General features: G+C 35.3%; 1 protein-coding gene across 3 annotated transcripts in view; it reads right to left on the bottom strand.

Annotated features, from left to right (window-relative positions):
- The window catches only part of TBCEL (tubulin folding cofactor E like), a 69,538-nt gene that overhangs the window by 30,946 nt on the left and 14,592 nt on the right, over positions 1-24,000 (bottom strand). For all 3 annotated transcript variants that reach the window (XM_077960646.1, XM_028832648.2, NM_001266372.1), the window contains 6 exon segments: positions 16,835-16,984; positions 15,000-15,139; positions 8,948-9,129; positions 7,384-7,640; positions 3,943-4,069; positions 2,322-2,438 (listed from right to left, as the gene is read on the bottom strand). In XM_077960646.1, coding sequence (XP_077816772.1) covers positions 2,322-2,438; positions 3,943-4,069; positions 7,384-7,640; positions 8,948-9,129; positions 15,000-15,139; positions 16,835-16,967 — 956 coding nt within the window. In that variant the 5' untranslated portion in view covers positions 16,968-16,984.

Genomic DNA, 24,000 nt, shown 5'->3' with positions numbered 1-24,000 from the left:
ACATAAAATTATTTACAGTACATAATACTTGACAATCAATGACTATGTTACTGGCTTATGGACTTACTATACTATTTATCGTTATTTCAGAGTGTACTCCTACTTATAAGAAAAAGAAATTAACTGTAAAACAGCCTCAGGCAGGTCTTTCAGGAGGTATTCCAGAGGAAGGCACCGCTATCACAGGAGACAAAGACTCCATATATGTCCTGCCCCTGACAACCTTCTAGTGAGAACAGATGTGAAGGTGGAAGATACTGATATTGATCCTGACATCAGGATCAGGACAGTGGTTTGTGTGTGTTTGTGGCTTCATTTTCAATTAAAAAAAAAGTTTAAAAAGTAGAAAAATAAAATAAAATTTAAAAAATAAAAACGCTTATATAATAAAAATATAAACAAACAAAATGCTTTTGTACAGTTGTACGATGTGTTTATATTTTAAGCTAGGTGTTATTATGTGAGTCAAAACGTTTTTAAAAATTAGAAAGCTTATAAAGTAAAAAGGTTAAACTAAGCTAAGGTTGATTTACTATTAAAGAAAGAAAAAAATTGTATAAATGTAGTATAGCCTAAGTGTACAGTGTTGATAAAGTCTATAGTAGTGTATAGTAATGTCCTAGGCCTCCACATTCACTCACCACTCACTCACTGATTCTTCCACAGCAAACTCCAGTCCTGCAAGATTTTCATGGTAAGTGCCTTGGACAAGTATAGCAGTTTTTATCTTTTATACCATATCATCACTATACCTGTTGTATGTTTAGATGTATTTAGATACACAAATACTTACCATTGTGTTACAATATTCATTACAGTCACATGCAGTACAGGTTTACAGCCTAAGAGTAATAGGCTGTACCATATAGCCTAGGTGTGTAGTAGGCTATACCACCTAGGTTTGTGTAGGTATACTCTATGATGTTCGCAACATAAAATCACCTAACGATAAATTTCTCAGAACATGTCCCTGTCATTAAGCAATGGATGACTGTAGGTACATATGCATGTATGTATGTACATGTATATATATGTATACGTGTGTGTCTGTCTATATACAAAAAACCTTTTGTAGTAGACTAGAAGTTAAATAAACTGTGATGATAGACTTATGCTCAAAGCTATTTTATTTATTAATCTAACAAATCCATTAATATGTTAGATTAGACCAAATGAAACCAGATATTAAAGCATTTTTTATCTAAAAAAAATTTCATCTGGTTTAACCTAATATACCTAGGTTGTGTTAAATGATAAAGTAGTATCTATTTTCCCCTACTTAGTTGTTCTCAGATAGTTTTTAAAAGTTACCTTAAAAATCTTACTTAATTCATCTAATATTCTTAAATGCTTAGCTTTAAAACGCTACTAATAATACCACAAAATCTTGTTATATGGCACTGATTGAGACTTATAGAATGTTAACCCCCTTAAAATCTATAAACAAGAAACAACTTTGGGGGAAAAATAGACACATTCAATAAGAATGAATTAGAATCACAGAATGAATTAAAGTCACAGGCATTTTGTAACCAAAAGAACAACTAATGTGACTGACATTCAGGCTGTTTGTCTAAAACTCCTCCAGTCAAATGGGTATTCATATTACCCTTAAAGTCATTAAGGAAGAAAAGCGCATAACTTTTCCAGTAACCAATTCTAGTTACCAATACCCAGAAACCTGTTTTGGGGGTAATTTTTTTCTTGTATGTTTGCCCATATCGTACCTGCTACATTTCCTTTTACATTTACAGAATTAAAGTTAGTTCCTCATTAGACAACATTTATTAACTCTTCATATATTTAAAGTTAATTACTAATTTAGCCCTCAGCATTTCTCTTTATATTCACCATCCTAATTCCTTTAATATTTCCTCAAGAGTCTATTTTCTAGTCCTTTTCTCATATTCATATTCTGTGAACTTACTGCACATTTGCCAAATCTTCCTAACCGGAGAACTTAGTATATCCTAAAAGCAGATCCAACATGAATGAACAGACTAATCTGAGGGGTAGGTAAAAATGTACCCCAAAAAAGAAGATCAAAAAGGAATCAATGATATGGAGTATGCAGCAGGAGCTACCGGAATTGTCAAATACCCCATCATTCTTAATACAGGTGCAAAGCTAAAAGAAATATGCTGTAGAAAACGAGATAAAATAGGTTTGCTCTTGTGTTTCTTCCTTTTCTTTAAAATTTTTTTTTAACAAAGTTCTCTAAGAAGGGTCCAATAACAAATGATTACATTTTGCTCTAACACAAGAGTTCTTAACTGTCATCACCACGCTCTAAAGTGTTTGGCCAATGAGGAATTTTTTACCTGAATGGCACTTCTTCCTGTGGAACATCCACATAGTAACGAATAAAAAATCTCTCAGAATCTTCTCGTTCACCATCAGTAACAACGCTGCCATTAAGTTTGGATACTGATGGCAATCTATAAGTTAAAACCAAAATAAAGACGTATTTTAAGATACTTATATATTTAGCTTTAGAAAGAAACTAATTGGCTTGTGGGCCAGTCTCATTTTCTTGAAAGGACACATTTGATGTAGTTCCATTTGTATACAACTACTGACATGAACTAAAGTGGTCTAAACTGAAAAGACAAAAAAAATTGAATTTGACTTTCACGTGACACTGAACTTTCATAATCATACCTCCCCTTTCAAAACAAGATTCTAGGCAGCACTGTCCAACTTAGATTAATATAATGAAGCCACATATGTAATTTTAAATTCTTTAATGGCCACATTTTTAAAAAATAAAAATTAAACACATGAAATTAATTTTAATATTTCATTTAACCCAATGTATCCAGAATATATAAACATTTCAACGTGTAATCAATATTTTTAAATGAGCTAATTTACATTTTTAGCCATATAAAATATTTGAAATCCAGTATTTATTTTACCCTTATAGCACATTTCAATTCAGACAAGACATATTTCAAGTACTCATAGCTACACATAGCTAATGGCTGTCATATTAAACAGCCTAGTCTAGAGAGTAGTCAGTAAAACTGGGTTATATAATTCAAGAATTAACTTATTATATTTGCAAAAGAATTGTGTAAAGAAAATAAAGCACAAGACCTACTGCAAGACGTATTCTTCTTCAAAGAAAAGTATGCTCACATTTATTTCTTCAGAAAGATATTAATGTGTACGTTAACAACTACAAAGCAGTAAGGATCTGCTAGGCATTAGCTTGTCACAAAGATCAACAACCTGTTTAAAGAACCACTCTTCTTTAGAGAACCTTAAAGCCTACAGTTCCCCTTTCAAAACTAGTATGTATAGTATACAAAGAGAAAAAAAGCAAAGCTCTATGGCCCTTGCATTTTAGCCCAAATCTTATTTCTGCTAAAGGTTCATACAAAAATAAATACTCATGGGAAATTCCCAATTATGTGGAGGCAGCGGCTGAGACACAAAAGGTAAGGGGAGTTAGAGAGAAGATAATAATGGTGGTCATATTTAAGTCAATCTACATTCAAGAAGAAAATGCAGATGCTGCTCTCTTAAGTTTTCCACGAATGAAACAGTCCAAGTTTCAGGAATTTGCGATCTGAATAATCAATACGTTAACAGAGAAAATAAGGACAACCATAATAGAAATGATTCCCTACTGTACGTACTTTTACTTTGTGACCCCAAACAGGACTTCAAATATTCTAAGTATTAAAAAGCATAAAAACAGATTTGTAGAGAAATTTTTCAGTGGTGTCAGCAGCCCAACTACATTTCATGTTTTCCTCATCATACTGCTCGCATTCCTTTTCAGCAGGATTTGGAGCTACAGAGGCAGCTCCTTCAAGCACAGTCTGCTCAAAGGATGAATAAATTCATAGTGCACTCCCACTAAATAGTGCATTATTCCTTTAATGAAACAATAAGGCCTCACAAAAATAAAACAAAACAATCAGGACAACAGACCTGGCTATTACCAATTTCCTTCGCTCCTCAGTGGTATAAGGCTGCAGAAGAGGAATTCCTAACAATCTCACTTCTTCCAGTTTGGGAAATGAATTTAGCTTATCAATGTCTTCCCAGGACTGCAAACCTAATTTGAGAAATATATTAAGTAAATCCAGAGATGCACACAAAGAAGAAAAGAAGCATAGCAAAAATATTAGCTCAATTAATAACTTCTGAAATGTTAAAAATGATCATAAACTAAATGGTCTGAAAGTTTTCTTTATCCAAGGCAAGAGTAGAACATAGTTAAAACCACAAAAACTTCCCCATAGCCTCTCCCACCTCTGTGATCCAGGGGTTAAGAAAGAAGAGCGTTATTGTCTAACATCCTCTCATCTACTCATTTTCTACCAAAATGACTTATAAAGAGGGGTTACTGGTAGTTTCATCAATAAGCAGGATGTATGCCATGATTACATAATTTAAAGAAAGCTATGTGACCAACTCATTTCATTCAAATATAGACTCATGGAATAAAACTATTGATCAGAGTTGATACTAACATACTCAAATTTTTACCTGAAAAATTCTAAAATGAGGCAAGGTTGACAGAACCAGAAACTAAATACAGCTGTCCCTCGTATCTATGGGGGACTGGTTCCAGGACCTCCTACAGATACCAAAATCCACAGACGCTCAAGTCCCCTATATAAAGTAGTATAGTATTTGCATATAACTTACACAAACCCTCCTGTTTACTTTACCTCTAGGTTACTTTTAATAGCTAATACAATGTAAATAATTGTGATACTGTATTGTTTAGGGAATAATGACAAGAAAAAAGTCTGTATGTGTTCAGTACAGACACAACTACCCTTCTTCCCCCAGTATTTTCGATCTGCAGTTGGTTGAATGCATGAAGAGTCCATGAATATGGAGGGGTGACTGTATTATGAATTTGATGACAGGAGAGAGAGAACTAAAATTTAAAACAAACAAAAACAAAAACCTGAACCTTTGAGTAAGGAGAATATGTAACAAATTAAGATTTTTAGTCCTAAAATGAAACTCTTCTCATAGCTATGAGAAACATGTATTCTCCAAGTCAATACTTAACTTCTAAGTCAGGCAGGTCTTCTACATAGGAAAAATGTTTCTATAATAATGAAGCTGGTCAATTTCACAATGCATCAAGTCTATTTCAGAGAACAACATAGTCCCATCCTATTTTTATCAACCTTCAGCAGGGGTAAAGACAGAGGAGCAATTTAGGAGGTCTCTGGTGTATAACTATCCCAAGTCACAACTACCCTCATCCCTTAGAATGGCATTTCCATCAAGGAGGAAGAATAGTTAGCTCAAGGGTGTCAAGGTATGAAATAAACAGCTTCCTTGTGCAAAACACTGGATTTTAAAACTTACTTCCCACTTTTAAAACCTCTATGGTAAATTAAACTAAGTTTATGCTTTTTCAGTTGTAGGTTAGAGTTATTTCTAATTACATAGGTGTTTTAAGAAATTAGCTAAGACGGCCAGGCGCGGTGGTTCACGCCTGTAATCCCAGCACTTTTGGAGGCCGAGGTGGGCGGATCACGAGGTCAGGAGATCCAGACCATCTTGGCTAACACGGTGAAACCCCGTCTCTACTAAAAATACAAAAAATTAGCCAGGCGTGGTGGTGGGCGCCTGTAGTCCCAGCTACTCGGGAGGCTGAGGCAGGGGAATGGCGTGAACCCAGGAGGCGGAGCTTGCAGTGAGCCGAGATCGCACCACTGCACTCCAGCCTGGGCAACAGAGCAAGACTCCTTCTCAAACAAAAAAAAAGAAAAGAAATAAGCTAAAAGACAGTATCAAGAGAATGAGAAAAAAAGTCACAGACTGGGAGAATGTATTTGCAGAAGACATATCTCAGAAAGAACTGTTATTCAAAATATACGAAGAACCCTTAAAACTTAGCAATAAGGAATAAAAAACAACCTGGCTACAAAATGGGCCACAGACCTGAACAGACACCTCACCAAAGAAGATATACCGATAGCAAACAAGCATATGAAAAGACGTTCAATATTATACATCATTAGAGAATTGCAGGTTAAAACAAGATACCCCAATGTACCTATTAGAATGGTCAAAATCCAAAACACTGAGAACATCAAACTCTGGTTAGGATGTAAAGCAAGAGGAACTCTTGAACTGCTGGTGGGAATGCAAAATGATACAGCCACTTTGGAAGACGGTTTGGCAGTTTCTTATAAAACTAATCATACTCTTACCATATGATCCAGCAGTCATGCTCCTTAGTATTTACCTAAATGAATTGAAAACTCATGTCCATACAAAAACTTGTACACAGATGTTTACAGCAGCTTTATTCATAACTGTCCAAACTTGGAAGCAACCAAGATGTCCTTCAGCAAGTAGGTGAGTAGATAAAATAAACTGTAGTACATCCAGAAAATGTAATAGTATTCAGCACTAAAAACAAATAAGCTATCAAGCCATGAAAAGGCATGGAGGACTTAAAGACATATTCCTAAGTGAAAGAAGCTAATCTGAGAAGGCTACATACTGTATGATTTCAACTACATGACATTCTGGAAAAGGCAAAACTATGCAGATAGTAAAAAGATGAATGGTTGCCAGGATTGACGGGGTAAATAGCTAGAGCACAGAGGATTTTTAGGGCAGGGAAACTATTCTGAATGTTACTACAGTGGTGGACATGTGTCACTACACATCTGTGAAGATCTGTAGAATTTACAACACCAATAGTGAACCCTAAGGTAAATTATGGACTTGAGTGATAACGACGAGTCAACATAGGTTCATTGATTGAAATGGTACAAATGTCCCATTTTGCTGTGGGTCACTGACAGTGGGGGAAGTTGTATATATGTGGGAACAAGGGGTATATGAAAACTCTCTGCACTTTCTGTTGAATTTTGATGTAAACTTTAAACTGTTCTAAAAAATAAAGTTTATCAATAAAAAAGAAATAAGCTAAATATATTCATTCCTGTGATACACAGGATCAAATGGCAATAAACTGACAATCAATTACATACAGATACTAAAAAAGTCAGCATTTGAAAAGACATAGCAGGTTGGGATTCCTTAAACTAAGTCCAGATAAAATGGTCTATTTTGTAATTCTTTGTACTATTTTTACTGTGTCTTTTAATATCCAGTGTATGAATTTCATTTCACTCTTTTCATAGCATGACCCCTTTAATGTATAAAATATAAACTGTCAACGTAATGCTATGCCACTCAGTATTTATCAGATCATTTATGAAAATCAATGTCTTAAATTTAGCCAATCATAGGCATCTGCATGTCACATAGAAAATTCACTCTAAAAAAGATAAAACTGTGACTGAAAGAAATATACTTTCATTGTATTTCATGCATATGCTCAGGTTAATTTGAATGTAGAATAAGAACAAGCCTGAACCTCACCTGACTTGTGGAGGCTGATGGATCGAAGATTAGGAAACAACCTGGCCAATGAATCATCAGGCTCCTCAATAGCATTCAAATGATTGTTGGCCAGGACGAGGGTATCCAGTGAAGGAAACATAACTCCTAACTTTCGTATTTCAGTCCAGTCTTGGAGGTTATTGTCTGTTATATGTAGTAGCTTAAGAGAATGACAGCAAATAGAAGGACAAGACACTGTTTCATAGTCATTAAGGCACAGGAAGAGCTCCTCCAAACTGCAGAGACAAAAGGAAATATTTCATGTTGAAAGCAGTTTAGTTTCTACTTTATATCTATTTTCATTCATTCAATAAATAAATAAATAAGTGCCTACTATATGTGAGACTCTGCTAGGAATTGTGGAGAAAATACCAAGATATCTTCCTGAAGTTCAAACTATAGCTGGGAAGACAAAACCTAAAGTACACACTGAAATAGCAAAGAATGATGTAAGGTAGTGCGAAATTACTTTTGTGCTTAATTAAGTACTAAATTAAGCAGTACTAACTGTAAGTATAATAGTCATTCACATAAGAATGAAATTGAAATTATAGTTAGAATAACCAGGAAAGGATGCATGGCCTTGAAGGAGGGGAGGACTTCCACAAGTTGAGAGGACATAGAAGAAAATTCCAGAAGCAACATGAACAAATGTTTAGAAGTAGAAATAATAACTATCATTTGTTGAATCCCTACCCTGTGTCAGACCCTATGCCAGGTGTATTACAGATTTTATCCCTACTTCTGCAAGGTAAATGCAATTATGCCCATTTTACAGACAAGGAAACTGAGCTCAAAGAAGTTCAGTAGCTCATCAAAGGTCATATGATTAGTAGTGAAACTAGCACTTAAATGCTCATTCTGTGCCATGCTGGGTGTTGGGTCCAGTGAGGAAACCAATCTCATTAGAGTGAGAGTGCGAAATTAAGATGGAATAAGTTGGGTGGGACAAGATTCTGAAGGGCTTTGAGAATTTCCATATTTATACAGTCAAAGAAACTACAGCTTCTTTAAATTTCCTTTGCACACTTACATGTAAATACAAAGATAGAGACAAACGAAACATAATAAAGCATTTTTTAATTGACTAAAATATAATTTCTTTCTTAATTTATTGAAAATAATACTAGGTCACTTTTCCCATCAGATCAGCTAGGTACTTAATCATCTGAATGTTAACACATTTTAGTGATACTATGACTTTTTCCTCCCAAAGAAAAGGGCTGAGGCTCAATTCTCATATCAGAAGATTAAAATGGAGTAAGGCTGAGTTGATTTAGAGTGATAAGTGCTTCTCAGGGGTATTTTCTAGCCCAGAGATGACATATCCCATGTCTTGGTGCTACTCAACACTGAACATGTATTCCACTGGAAATGCTACTAGATTACCCGCACATTTTCATTCCAATAACTTCGTTTTTCTAACCTCTTTCTCCACTCAATCTGCAGTTCTAGTATTTCTTGGGTGGGAGATCAGCAGTAATCCTATGTACTAACACAGATGGCAACATAGCTCCCTTGCCCTCATGCTCTCTGGGCTTACTCTGGTAACTCCTGCAGTATCGTGTGGACTGTCTCCCAAGAAGCTTTGCTGTTGTTGAGGACAAGTTTGCGAACCCCAGAGAAGGACCCAGCACATGTTCTTTCTAAAACCGACAAATTCAGAGGGTTGGAACTCAGGTTTAGAAACTCCAACTGAGGAACATTTGACACAATTTTACTGACCTAAGGAGAAAAAAAGAAAAGCATTATCAGGCAGTAATCAGAGCTGTTAAATAGCAGTCATGCTCAAGAAAGCCTAGGGGAGCGGGTCTCCAGGCAAAGGGCTGTTTACATCAAGGAGTCCTATTTAGTAACGGTACTCACAGAGGGACATAAGTGATTTCAACAAACCTTGGCAAATAATTTAAGCTTTCAATGAAATAGTGGCAGAACTGACTGGTACATAACAGAACTTAATGGTAAAAAGGAAGATTTCCTATGTTGCCTTTAGAAAGGCTTCTGATTCTGCTCTATGTGATGTTCTCTTTGATAAGTGGAGAAAAGATAGTTTTGATGACATTTCTTAAAGAGTTGAGATTACTTCCTATAATTCTCTTTGAATATCTCCTTCCTCTCATTCTTAGCAAAATATTAAGGCTAATTAAAGGTTAAAATTCACCTGGTAGTAATTCATGTGTTAAGTTTGATTATATTATCACAATCACTTAGAAAACAGTTTCAATTTGGTTTAAAGATGTACCAAACTTTAAAATATGTTTACTCAAAAACAAACAAAATCCATAACTATATAATGAAAGGGAAAACAAGATTATCAACGATTTAGCTAGCAACTTGGTAGACAAAAAGGAAAAAAAGAAAATGAGCATTACTGACCTTAACTATTTGGTCTGCATGGTACTAGTCTCTTTGATATAGTTTATTCATTAAATTCTCAAAACAGCTTGCAAGATAATACTACTTTCATTTTAATAAATGAGGAATCTGAGGCTCAGAAATGTTAAATAATTTGACTAAGGATCTTATAGTTACAAAGGTCAAGTCTGGGATTTAAAATTCAGAGCCATTTTTCTTTCCAATATGCCATATTTATACATCAAAAATATAACTAGAAAAAATGAATAAAGAAGACTGAAGACTATTTGGTACAATCTGTGAGAAGGATCAGCTTAAACAAGTATGAAATAAATGCTAAATGTCCAGTAAATGTATTAAGCATCAAACAGCCAGGCAATGTTGTAAGTAAAAGTTATAAGAAAAGGAGAAAAGAGTAGTTAGGATTAGTTTTAGAGTAAAAAAACCTGGGTTCAAACGAGGTTCCAACACTTCCTAGCTGTGTGGTTTCAGACAAGTTACTTAACCTTTCCAAATCTCAGTTTCCTCATTTGTAAAATAGGGAAAACAGTTCCCATCTGTTGGTAGGATTAAATGAGATACACATATAAAGTGCTTAGCATAGCAAGTGACACATTTTTTTGAAACTTGTTTCCCCACATCCCCCCAATAGCATGTAAGCGCTATAAAAGCAGATATAGTACTTACCTACTTCACTACTGCATAGTGGCACTTATTTATTGAATAACTTAATGGCACTAAATCATTTAATAAATGTAACTACTATGAACATAAGCACAGTATGAACCATTATCTCAACCCCGGCTACTCAACAGAATCACTGACAGAATTTAAAATATACTGATTCCGACGTTCCACCATAACTACTGAAACAGAAGCTTCATAGGTGGGACAAGCTTCAGGGTTGTAACCTGAATATCTTTCTTTTCAGAGCTCCAGAAGTAATGCCAAAAGAGTATCCAGGAGGGAGAACCATGGGTAGAAAGAAAAAGTAACCTGTATTTTACATCAGATCTACTGTGTAAACATTCAGTTCAGGAGCTCTAAAATCAGTGAGAAGTAGATTAATTCCAAGAAGTTTCAGAAGAGTGGGTGAGAAGAAAAAGTTCCCTGCATTCACTATTTCACTTATTCCACACACTAACCATATAAAGTGGGTACCATTTTTATCTTCATTGTACAAATGAAGAAATGAGCTGACTTTTAGAGAAAATACACTAGGCTTCTGTTTAAAGTGTAAGGAATTTATACCAGTGTGCACATATCCTCTTGCTTGATCCCTTTTGCAATCAAATGGTACCAAACATTTGTGCAATATATGGCTAGTATTTGGAGCTTAGTCTGTGACTAAAACACAGCTAAATAGTTCATGCAGGAACCAATCTATACTGCATTCTATGACTGAATACCAATATGAAGAACGTTCATACAGAAGATGCTTACCAGCTATACTTAACCTCTTTGTGGGGGTGGGAGGGGGACAGGAAATATGCTCCAACTAAAGCATAAAGAATAACTCAATTATAGGACAACCCCAGTTAAATAAAAATAAAACATAAACTCTTTGCTAACTACTACCACTCATATTTTATTTTTATAATAAAGAGGAAAACACTTTAAAAAATAGTCAATTTAAGGGTTTCTGAAACAATTTCTGGGAGATTTCCCAAGGCTAGCAGATATATGACATAATCACCACAGTCGGCATCAGCATTACCGCACAGGGAAAATAAATATTCAGAATAATGACTTGTTAACTCTAGAATATCCTAAAAGATAAAACTGGACTAGAATTTAACCATTCAAGCAGGAAAAATAACAAATGTTAGAAATAAATGAATATTTTCTTTAAAGGGATGAAATAAAAAAGGTTTTTTTGCGTAACCTCAAACTGATAAGGCTCGGGAAGACGTAATATTCATTACACAGATAAATTTACTTATGACAGAAAAATTTCCCAGTACCAAAAGCTGACAAACATTCCATGAGTTTCTAGGGCAGTATACTGACTTCTCTTTTTTAAATTCTAAAAATAAAAAAGACTCCTCCAACTGGAATGAGTATGCTCATGTGCAGAAACATGGAGATGAACTCAGATCACCTTTTAGGTTTCTACAATTCTATTATTTAATAGGGGACCCTTTACTTTGGCTTCTAAAAAGGAAGAAATTGAAGATTTAAGAAAAATGGGAAAAGGGTTTTAAGATATCAATCTGTCATCTATACCTAAGCTATTCTCTACCTTACCTGAGTGGCTACTTCCTCCCTCCTCTCAACCACTAGGTTTAATTTCTTTCATAAAATGGTTTTGATAAGTAATGGAGTAAAAAGAAGGTACCTTGGGAAAGGACAGACAAAGATCTACTCAGTCAAAAATTCAAGTCAAAAGCTAAAAAATTACATTATTTTTAAACATAGGTGCCCAATTTTAGAAGGGTGAAGGCAAATCTTTGCCTCCCCAAAAGTATTACTTTTCTCATCCATATTTATCTTAGTCTCTGGATATACAGCAGCCAGCAAATTAAGCTACAAAAGAAGTTACTCATAACCTATAATATTCTTGGTCATCCAAAAAACTAAGGGAAAAATATACAACTGGTTCCACATTGCCCTATCAGTACTGGCTGAAATAAATTCCGTTAATGGCTAAGGACAAATTATCTTTTTGGTAATCAGATATATGGGTTATAATGGGGTTGAAATGTAATGTCCTAAAACTGGCAACCTATGAAGCATTTGTAGCCTGGCAAAGAGTTTAATCAATCCTAAAAATCAACATTCTTTTGTCATATTTCTCCCTTCTCTATGTTCTGATATATCCTCTAGAAGACTGGGATCAACTACAGTTAAGGATAAAGAGGAAATAATAAAGGAATGATGAAAACAAAAATAAATTGGAAAATGGATACCTGAAAGTAACAGCAACAAATATTTACTTGAAAACTGCCTGAAAACAGACAATAGAGCACTTAGGAATATGCAAACTGAGTACAAATACAGTATAAATAAGTATGTGGCCCTTTGGGTACATGTCAATGTGGCTTGAGAAAAATTTGACATAGACCTTTGTCTAAGCAGAGAAAAATGCTGAATTACTTAGTTTACACACTGTGTACTGATCTGTACTATACACATCTTCCTCCTGAGGTAGCAACTATATCACTATTAAACTGTTCCCAGTAATTAGCAAAAGCTTATATACATGGTCAAAGCACAAAACCTTTGTAAAATTTTGTATTTCCAAAGAAACAAATTTGAAGTGCAGACAAAGCATGTGTGGCAATTAAATGTTGCAGAGGACCAAGAAGGCACAATCTGTAATTTGTTAAACAGTAAACTATACAAGTTGTTCAGATAAGTAAATAAATACATATACAAATAGAAGTTATTTCTTAGAATAGCCCTACATATCTGCATATGTTAATAAATCACTCAGAAATAGGTGACATGCATTGCAAAGAATTTTGGTTAAAATCCTAATAAAAGTAGGAAATATAACCAAGAACACAGTTACCAGATTAAACAAGGGCATAAAATAGATAAATATAAGAAAAGCTTACCAAAACTAGGTTATGGATAGGTTTTTCTTAAACAAGAAATCTGTCTTAGAATTTGTATAGCATTCAATATCTACTAAGTGTTTCAATGATTAATTTTATCAGCAAGCCTATCTTATGGATGAGCAAACTAAAGCTCTAAAGGATTAAGTGAATTTCTTAAGATCACAGGAAAAGTTGGAACAAGAGGTCTTGAGCAATTCTTAAAATATAATCATTTAATGATTAACACACTCAACAAACATTTGACTACTTAGTATGCTGGGCTTATGATTTAAAAAAAGATAAAAATCTCCACTTGGAATAAGCTCATAGTCTATTAGGAAAACTGTGAAGTAAGCAAGTCATCACACCTGACTGTGATAAATCCTTTCATACTGGTATAGTGTAGGTGCTCTGGGATAATCTGTCTGTGAGACAGCCAGGGAAAATTTCACAGACGAATAGCAACTTGGGCCAAGTCTTGAAGGATAAATAGGAAGTGGCCAGGTAGACAAGAGAAGAAAGACAGCAGTGGGTTCAGAATGAATAAAAGCAAGGAAGCTTTTTATTTCGAGTTTATCATGAGCTGCAAGTAAAAGTATATGGCTAAAGAGGGAGAAAAAGTTCTAGAAATAGCAAAGGGCCATATGATGAACAGCCATGCTTACAGAGTCAGACCTTAGTTTCCAGGCAAAGAAAGGCAACTATAGGCCTTTATGCAGGACAGCGTCATAATCATGCTTCATGTAGTAAAAGGAGTCTGTGGTAGCACTATGGAAGACAGCTTAGCGGAAGCAGAATAAAGCCAGATCCAGGAAAACCCATAGGAAAGTCTTCCTAAAGTCCCATCAAAAAGTAAGAGCCCAAATTAAGAAGAATGAACCAAGGAGGAAGAACATTTTAACCTTATTCTTCAGGGTAGCTTCTATCAGGTAATGTTATAAGCAGGTAGGTAATGTTATATATAATAATAAGAGAATGTTACAAAACTGTACTTGTGTACTTTTACAAACTATGTGTGTAGTTTATAGTTACTCTGAGGTCAACACATCAGTTATGTCAAACCACCCAAGGGATCTGATAACATAAGAAAAGTTGTAAAATATTTGAATAAATTTCAATAACAAAAATAAATATATTTATAATCTCAGTTTCAACAATCAATTTTATGTCAATTTTCAGTAAAATTTACATTACTGAACATTCAGTCAATATTTATATTGAAGCAGAAGTAGAGAATGAGCATAGGATGCATAAATTATTGAAACAGTAGAAAATTTAATGCACTGTTAGCAGTTTAAGCTGACAAAGACTAATGAACCTCTTGATGCCTGAATTTCCTTAGCGATTTTCACCTTGATGAAAAACAAAGTAACAATAACAAAGCTAACAAAAAATCACCATAGACAGAGTCAGCTATTTGCCTTTTTTTTTTTTTTTTTTTTTTTAATTAAAGATGGGTTCTTGCTATGTTGCCCAGACTGGTCTTGAATTCCTGGGCTCAAGTGATCCTCCTGCCTCAGCCTCCTTAGCACTGGGATTATAGGCCTTATTTATCTTGACATACAGACATACAGACAATAAGATATACAGACAACAAGAAGCCATACAGACATCAAATAAGAACAGAATTTAGAACATATAACATAAACAAGGGTTATTGCTGCTTTTCACCAAAATGTAGCAATATAAAAACTTCACCTCATGCCAGTCTTCGAGTTTGTTGTCAGACAGATCTAGTTCCGACACATGAGCACAGAAGGCAGCAATTTCTTTCTCATCTCCTGCACAGGTTATTCCACAGCTGTTCAACACTAGTACACTTGGGAGGTTGAGGCGATCTGAATGATGGGAGACACAAAATACTTTCCATATCAGCCAAATTCTAGTCTACCTATGTTCAGCCCCCAGGAATTGTCAAGAAACAAAAATCAAACTGTGTGAAATTACACAAGGATCTAGAAAATACAGGATATAAGGGGACCAAAGGGTACTGAATTCTAAGAAGAGACACCCAGTTATTGCCCAGGAGGAGCTCAGAAGTACTGCACCAGTACCACCAAAAAAAGTCCTTTAGGCTTTAACTCATAGCAGGATTGTTTATCTCAATTACCAACAACAGAGTCCTCATCCACGCTATCATCTTATCATCTGAAAAAGAGATCCATGAAATTCATGTGTGGACTACCAGTACTTTCTAACAGGTCTCAATTCTTTCTTTTTTAAATTTAGTTCCGAAGTATTCTGGATGGCTCTTTTCTCTCTATCTGATGTGTATCTTTATATTTTGTGCCTCTGAAAATCATCTCAAACCATTAATCTACTAAATCACTTCTGTTAAGTTTATATCATTCAAGAAATCTTCCTCACTTAAGTGGATCCATTCAGAACTCTAATCTGTCTCACTCTTGTCTATCAATTATCTCCATTTCATATCCCTACAGAATTTGTCCCTTATGAAAATTAGCCTTCTTTAAAAATATAACTATAATGGGAGAAAGTGTTTCAGAGTCTTACACTATTCACTGAATTTGGTCAAACCGAGGCAATGACTTTTTGACTACTGCCTGTTTCAAAAACACATGCGTCAATAAAATCACTCTCACAATCTCTACTAAAAAGGATAAACATGAGAATGCAATCACTCTTTTCCCATTTGGTATTAAACAAGGACTCATCAAAGTAATACTTTGTTAATGGAGACCTCAAATTACACGGTTTTCAACTTGCTACTTTCAGCAACATATTTCTCAGAATGGGAATGGATCCCCCTCAAAAAAAATTACCAAGAAATCCACTTCTCTCTGCCATTTCAGGTTACATAGAGATAAAATTATTGTATTTAGAAACAGCAAACACTCAGTAACCTTTGAAAGTAAGAACTAAAACAGTGATTCAATATTAATCCCCCATAATTACAAAAAACTACTTCCAAGAACTCTCAATTGCAACGCTAAGCAAAAAGGCAAGCAAAAATATATCCTGCACATTTCTAGTTACAGATTTTTGATCACATCTAATCCCTCTCCTAGAATGTATCTCATCTGTAACCAAATTCTACATTCTTGAAGGACTAGTTAAAATCTCACAGCTTTGAATCATTTTTTGATCATATTAATTATCTTTTAAATTTCTTTCCCAGTCACTATACCATTCATTTGGCTCAACATAAATTGTCTTGTGTTGATTTACCTTTGTAAATGTGAATGTCTTGTAAACCAATTAGGCTATAAGGTCCTGGAGGGCACAGGCCAGTCCTGTACTGTTTTGTACCCTCTATGTTCCATAAAAGAACATGCATTTGAGATATTATCACTCAAATTTATTCTTGTCCTACACATGCAACTAAAATCTCTCTTAGTCAATCTGGAGGAAAACCAGTCCTGTTATGTTCTTTAGAAAACTGAAATCATAACAAGGAGGAAAGATTATTTGACTGTAATTAAAAATAAATCATTTGCAAACAAGGCAACATTGTGATTTAACATTCTAAGTAAGTTCCACTAAATAAGTGTTTTAGGTCCCATCTTTCTTACCTTTCATAGGAGAGCCCTGAGGTGTGGCTGGGACATGGACTCCCATCCCTGGGCCACGGCGATAAGGAAAATTTTCAGGACTGTATTTTTCACATAATACTTGCATGAAACTTCTTCCACTAGGCTGATCCATCTTTCTTTCTTAAAATGCTACAAGAAACCAAGAAATCATCGAATTATGTATTTACTCACGTAAGAAGTATTTATTGAAAACCAATTACTTATAAAGTACTAGACTAGGCATTACAAGACATATGATACTCGGTCACTGACCCTATAAACATATACTGTGGTGACAGCTTACAATTTAGGGAAGCTACATATACAGACAAATGACAGCAATAACAGTTGAGCATATTATCTGCAATACAGATGAAAAGTATTACAAGATTTAGAAGAGGAGTTGATCACTTTCAAAAAAGGGCAAGGAGAAGGCTTTTGGCTGGTGCATAGGATTCATGTGGATAAGTAATTGGAGAAAGGTCTGAAAAAGAAGGTACAGATTGAACACCAGGCTAAATAGTTTGGATGAATCCTTTAATATCTGTCCCTCAAAATCCATTATCTTCTTCCATAGTCAAAGAACCTTTAACTGGATAACTGTATTTGGGAATGAGTGCTGGCTAAGTTCTAGCTGATGGGATAGAAACCAAGTATTCTGTGGCAGCTTCTAGGAATCATCCTTAAAAGATGACCAGAGTGTGCCATTTGCCCTCCTTCTTTGTTTCTTCCTCCATCTGTTGCCTAGAAAACTGATACCACCAGACAGTGAACCCAAGGAATATACACTAAGAAAAGTGGGACGAAGAGCTGAAAGGGCTTTGCATTGCTGAGGACTTCATGTAACTGAGCTGCCATACTGGTACATATCTCTGGAAATTTCAGTGACAGATAAATAACCTATTTTGCTTAAGCCATTGTTCTTCTCAATTTTTTAGTTACCTATAACTGGACCTACTCCTAAATAATACAAAATGTCATCTTTTTTCGTTCTGAGTTTGGGTAGGGTCCTTTCTGTTTAGCATCAGCTAAGGGTCCAAACATTGAATGACTCCAGCATCTGAGAAGATAAATACTGAGAAGGACTCATGCATACATTAAAACAGGTAATATTAAACAACATGCTAACTTCTGACAACCTGATAACTCATTACTTAAAGGGCTGTCCTATAACCATATTAAATATTAATCAAAATATAGGCAGCTAAAATTGACCTCTGTAATTTCAACTATTAGGTATCAGGCATTTTTTCTAAAATAATCAGAAGGGAGAAGGATATACGTACAAAAGAAGGGATATCATAAGAAAAGGAACGGCAGTCAAAATGTATTATGGTATATATGAGTAAGCACAAAATATCTGATGTTGCCAAAGCAGCCTGCCAATGGTAGACATCATCCGGAGCATCTAAATAGGAACCTCAGAGGAGATCTTGTATACTACATTAGGAGGTTTAATGTTATCCTATAGGAAACAGAAAAAACTGAAAGGTTTTAAGGAAGGGAATACAACAACTAATTTTTAGGGAAAACTCATCCTGGAGCTGGTGAATATGAGGGAAACAAGACTGAAGGTAGGGGGAAGAGTTAGGAAGATACTGCCAGAATACAGCAGACAGATCGTGAGAGCTTGAAGTCATTCAGTGGTAGAATAAATAGAAAGCAGAGGCATATTCATGATCATGTTAAAAAGCAAACTATTCAGAAATTACAGGGACTGAGGGAGAAGGTAAAGTCAAAAATGACTCCCAGGTTTCCAGTTCAGGTGACCAGGTGACTGGTGATACCATTAACTAACAAGAAAGCAGGAACAGAGCCAGTTGTACAGAAGAAAATGATGAACTCCACTTTATACATGTTCAATTTGAAGTGCCTGTGGAATATCCAGGGAAACAATCTGGAGTTGCATGAGAAAAATGAGCTAAAGATGAAGATTTGGACACCATTATGATATACAAAATGTTATGAATAAGAACAATAACACAATAGTCACTGATATTTAAGGGACAGGAAGAAGAAGCAGAGTCATGAAGAAAAAGAAAGAAAACAGACAGACAGTAGAGTGTTTAGCCAACATTTCAAGAAGCTTTGCTGGGAGTGGAGAAGGAAGATGGGATGATAAGAGAGTAGGGAATCTGGGCAACTGTCAAGATTTTATATCTTAAAATAAGAGAGACCCGAACATGGTTATAGATTACAAGGAAGAAGCCAGTAGCCCTGAAGAGGCTGAAACGTCACTACCCGTACTTTTTCCTAAAAGAAACCAGCAGGAACGAGCACTGAAAAGCTTCTCAGAAGGCTCTTTGGTATTAGCCAGATAATGCTTCAAATTGCTTCCCATTAGTGGTGACATGTTTACTTCACTATAGTTACTGGTTTACTTTTGCTTATATTGTTTAATTATAATGAACGTTAGGTATTTTTCTTATGTGATTATCCTATCTCTACCATTACATTAGAAAGGGGAGTGGAAGTGTGTAATCCTATTTCCTTCAGTATCAATTCATAGCATCAGGCATAGTTTATTATACATGGTAACAGTTTGATAAATGTTGCCAAGTATTAAAATCGCTAGCCTCTCAGGTGCTGAGAAGAAAGGGCAGAGAATTCAGGATGAAGGGTAGGTCTAGGCCCCACTCAGTTCTGATTATCTAATAGTTCTGTACCATCAGGCAAGTCAGTGCTATCTCAAATGTCTTCAACTATAAAATAAGGTATTAACATCTCTAGTACCTGGATTACAGGGTTGCTGTAGAGCCCTAAAACATACAAATGCACTATTTGGATTACAGGGCCATTGTAAAGTTCTAAAACATATAAATGTTAATTCTAAGAGGAAGTTGTAGTACAACAGAAAGCACATGGACATAGGAAATTTAAGCTCTTTCCCTAGCTGGGTAAACCACAGGCTAATTACCTAATCTCTCTCTACTTTAATTTTCTCACTTATATATGGTCTAAACCTTCCTCTCAGGTTTGTAATAAGAATTTGAAAACAGTATGAATATAAAAGTGGTTGTTCAACTTGGCTCATTTCCTAGATTACTACCAGGACCATGATCTACTGGACTTTGTGGAAGCAATTTACAAATGCCTAGAACACAGGAGATGCTCACTGAGCACATGCCCAACCACTGAACAAAAATTTTCATGATAAATGGCATCAATGTCATCATGAGTAAAGTGACCTTGAAAATAGAAGGCTGCCCTTTGCTCAAAATTCCCATTTGTAAGCTAAAAGATAGAGTTTGTTTTAGTACAAGACACTTTGTTCTTTCTATCCACACAGTGTTAAGTATTTACATAGCGACCGCCCTCTATTCCAACACTGAGTGTGTCGAAATTGAACTGTGTTGTGTTCAGCTAGGGCTTTGGGAATTTCAAGTTGAAAAGTTCTTTTTCAATGTAAACTCCTCACCTCCAACAGCAGACAACATAGAGCAGGGACTATGCCACTAGAGACAGGCACCATAGCTATTTAAAAAAAAAAAAAAAAAAAAAAAAAAAAAAACCTGTCTCAAGCAGAATGCCAACAGAATTTTTAGAAATTTTTAACGAAAAAGCCAAAGAAGTTACATTGTTATCTTTCATACAATCAGCAGATCAAAAGAATACAAAGTGTGTGGGGAGGGTGAACTGTCACTGTCAAAATAATATCACTGAGTTTAAGCAGCACCTTTTATCTGGAGGCTTCAGAACCACTTAAACTCAAACTTACACAATTCAAGGGCAGTAATCTTACATACAAATTTAAATATAGAGAAACCAAGGGATGGTAGGAAAGACATATTCAAGTTAAAGTGCTAGTAAGCAAGCAAACATGGGAACTTAAAAGCTTTCCCTCATGGTCCCATGTTGTAAGAACTCTTCCAAATAGGATTTTTTTTTAATACTTTTTGTTTTGTTTTGTTTTTGTTTTAAGACTGAAAAGCAACACCAAGCGCCTTCATTGGCCATTTTCCAGGATGCACTATTGGATTAGCTTTCCAGGAATGCAGATGGGCACACATTAATACATAGGTTTTGAATTAGAATATCAAGATTGTGAAATGGATTGGTAATGTAACTCTACTCAAAATCTGTTGGGGCAGTCTGAGGAGGAACAGTAGGTGGGAAAAAAGGCTGAAAACCAAACAGATTGAAAAATGAGGGAATACAGGATGGAAAAAGATCTTTCACTAGAGCCTTTAAAAGGTTTTTGGGGGGTGGGAGGGTAATCTATGACATTTTGGAAATAACAGGTATCAAATTATCTCAGACTACCTCTACAGTTGGCAGAGTTCTAACACATTTGTAAAACTGTTCTGAATTGGTGCTGAAAGCCAGAGAGCCAGGGATCTTTGGTGATATTGCTTGCTTCCATTACTAAGTTGTGAAGTAGGCCTGTGAAAATTTCAGTTCGTTTGTGCCTCAAGATCCTGACTGTAATATACTCTTGTAAAGTGCTTAGAAAAAGTCAGGATAACGTATGAATTGGAGAATAAGGTGCTCAGTACACTTTTGCCAACTACATTAAAATCAGAACAAAACATCCAGTCACCTAAGTACTCTTAACCACTGTTGAGGTTAAGTACACAAACAATTTGTATTTTATGTTCCCAATAAATGGGTTAGGTAAGAAGCTCAGCACAACTGAAAGTTGTCTGAAGCTCAACACAACAGAAAGTAGGCCATGTCTGACCACTAACACTGGGAAACATATAAGATAGATCCTTTTGTACAATAAGTATGCAAGGTCAATACTTATTTCACAAAGAAACAACGTAGAGTAGTATAATTCTTAAAGTACAAATACAGCCAGCCTCACTAGCTAATTCCAAAAGATATAAAAAGTACCCCACAGAGTGCCAAAATATACATTTTAAATCTTATAAAAATAGATTTATCTGCTTGTATATGCATAGACTATCTCCGGAGGAATACGAAAGTTTTGCTTTCCAATGTTTACCCTTTTGAACAACTTGAATTCACCATGTGCATACATCATCTTTTTGAAATGTAAAATGTTTTTAAGTAATGTATCTGGAAATGACCTAATAATTTGTCAAAGGGTTTTTAATGTCTTCATTATTATAATATTTCTATTTTTAAAATTCCAAATTGGAATTTGTGTATGTAGAATATAAAATATTAATTTTGAAGAAACTGGGGAGGAAGAAAAGAGAAATAAAATAGATGGCTAAACAGAAATACATAATTTTGTAAAACAGCAACAGCACAGAAAAAGCAAGCAGAAACAAAACATATCCAAGCCTGAGAACCAAACCGCAGTGAAACTAAGAGGAGAGAATGAGATGAAGGTGAGCAGGCTGCCAAGGCCACAGCAGCGTTCTGCCCTTCTTTACCATGGCTTTCACAGGGCTCCACTATGGGGTGTATCAAAGGCCTGGAAGAATACCCTCAGCTTGCACAGTTCCATTTCCTTTGCTAGCCAGTTACCCAAATCTTTCATCCAAATTACCAAAATTTGACCCAAATTATGCTGATTCTGGAGCCATAAGCTAAGGAGATGTGATGCCTTAAGATGGCTGGGAGATTCAGGCCTCCCTGTCACCTCTGATTGTAGAGGTTAAAAAAGGAAAGAGGTGCTTCCTGCAGCAGGAAGCCATTTCTGCAGGTTTCAAGTTACTACAATAGTAGATACTTGGGAACTGATTTGTGCTTTTGAAAAAGAAATCACAATAATTCAAAATATGCATTAATTTAGGATGGGGCTAAATTTTCAAGAAGTTTTCATAGCTTTCACAAAAATGGAGAAAAGGAAAATACTCTCAAGTAGTTTAAAATTACTTTCAGTTATTTGACAAGGACCCATTTGTATTCAACGAATCAATCATATCTATTCATCAGAGAAGTGCAGAAACTACACTCTAAAAGCTACCTGCCAATATTTTGCTACCACTATTTGGAAACAAAACTTCAGGTAAACAATTTGTCAAAGGCTCCACAATTTCACCTTCAGGTTCCTTGGGTCAGATGACATTTCATTCTAGTGATTTGCTATCCACTTGGGTAACTGTTTTCTTCACAAGACAACCTGAGAATGAGAATTTCCTTACCAATTGTTTAGTAAAAATGCAGACAACTAATATATTTCATTTTCTCTGTCATCTCTTTTCATTTTTATATCTTAACAAATTCTCCCAATTAGGTTTATTTCCCCATTCATTTATTTTTTAAATGTGTGCCTTCATAGAGCTTAGTTTCATTTAGTTCAGTTCAACAAGCATGTAGCAGATGCTAAATCTACACCACACACTATGCTAAGCACTAAAGAAAGTGAGAAGGAATAAAATCCAAACTCTGCCCTCAGGGCATCCACACTCTAGAAGGAGATACATAACACATATCTAAAATAAGCCAGACAAGAAATAGTGAATTAAACATAAGAAGTGATTAACTTTCAGAAGTGTGATCAAGGAAGTAGGTGAATCCTGAGCCATTTTGAAAGATAAAGGTTAGCTGACAAGGTGAGGAATGGCATTCTAGGCACAGGAAACAACAGCACATGAACAACCACAAGAGACCAGAAACAAGGGTTATCAGCTGTACTGCTGCAACATAAAATATGTGTGCTGACAGGCGGGGAAAGGAGATTCAACTGTGGAGGTGACAGTGGTCAGTAAGGTCATGACTGACCTTTCTTGGGCTAGACTTTATCCTGCAAAGATAAAACGAAGAAAAATTCTGAGAGATTACCATGACTACAGTGCAAGGATGAGGGTTATTGATCTTTATGAAGAATACAGAGGTCAAAAATGAGAATTTAAAAATCAGTAAAGGACTGGGCAACTAAGAGTTTGTTTACCTTAGGAGAAGCATTTCCAGTACAGTTAAGGGAAGAGAATCCATAGAATAGGGAGTTCAGTAAATAAGCCGAGAAAAGAGTAGCAATCATACCTTTGAGAGGCTTAAATGAAAGTGGACGAGGTGGGACAGTTGGTGGAAAAAAACAAGCGTTAAGAAAGAGTTTTTTTTGTTTTTTTGTTTTTTTTAAAAGACAAAAGAGAAATGTATTGCCTCTGAATTTGCAGGGAGTGGGGGGAGGTCAGCAAAAACTAAGAAAACGAAGCCACAGGAGGAAAATCTCCTAGCTGTCTTCAAAGAACCTCTCAGGATTGCTACCTTTCTCAATTGTTGCAAGTTTTGTTTTTGTTTTTTGTTTT

This window comes from Macaca mulatta, chromosome 14 (genome assembly GCF_049350105.2).
Source record: "Macaca mulatta isolate MMU2019108-1 chromosome 14, T2T-MMU8v2.0, whole genome shotgun sequence".
NCBI lineage: Eukaryota > Metazoa > Chordata > Mammalia > Primates > Cercopithecidae > Macaca > Macaca mulatta.
This window is presented reverse-complemented; position numbering and strand designations above follow the sequence as displayed.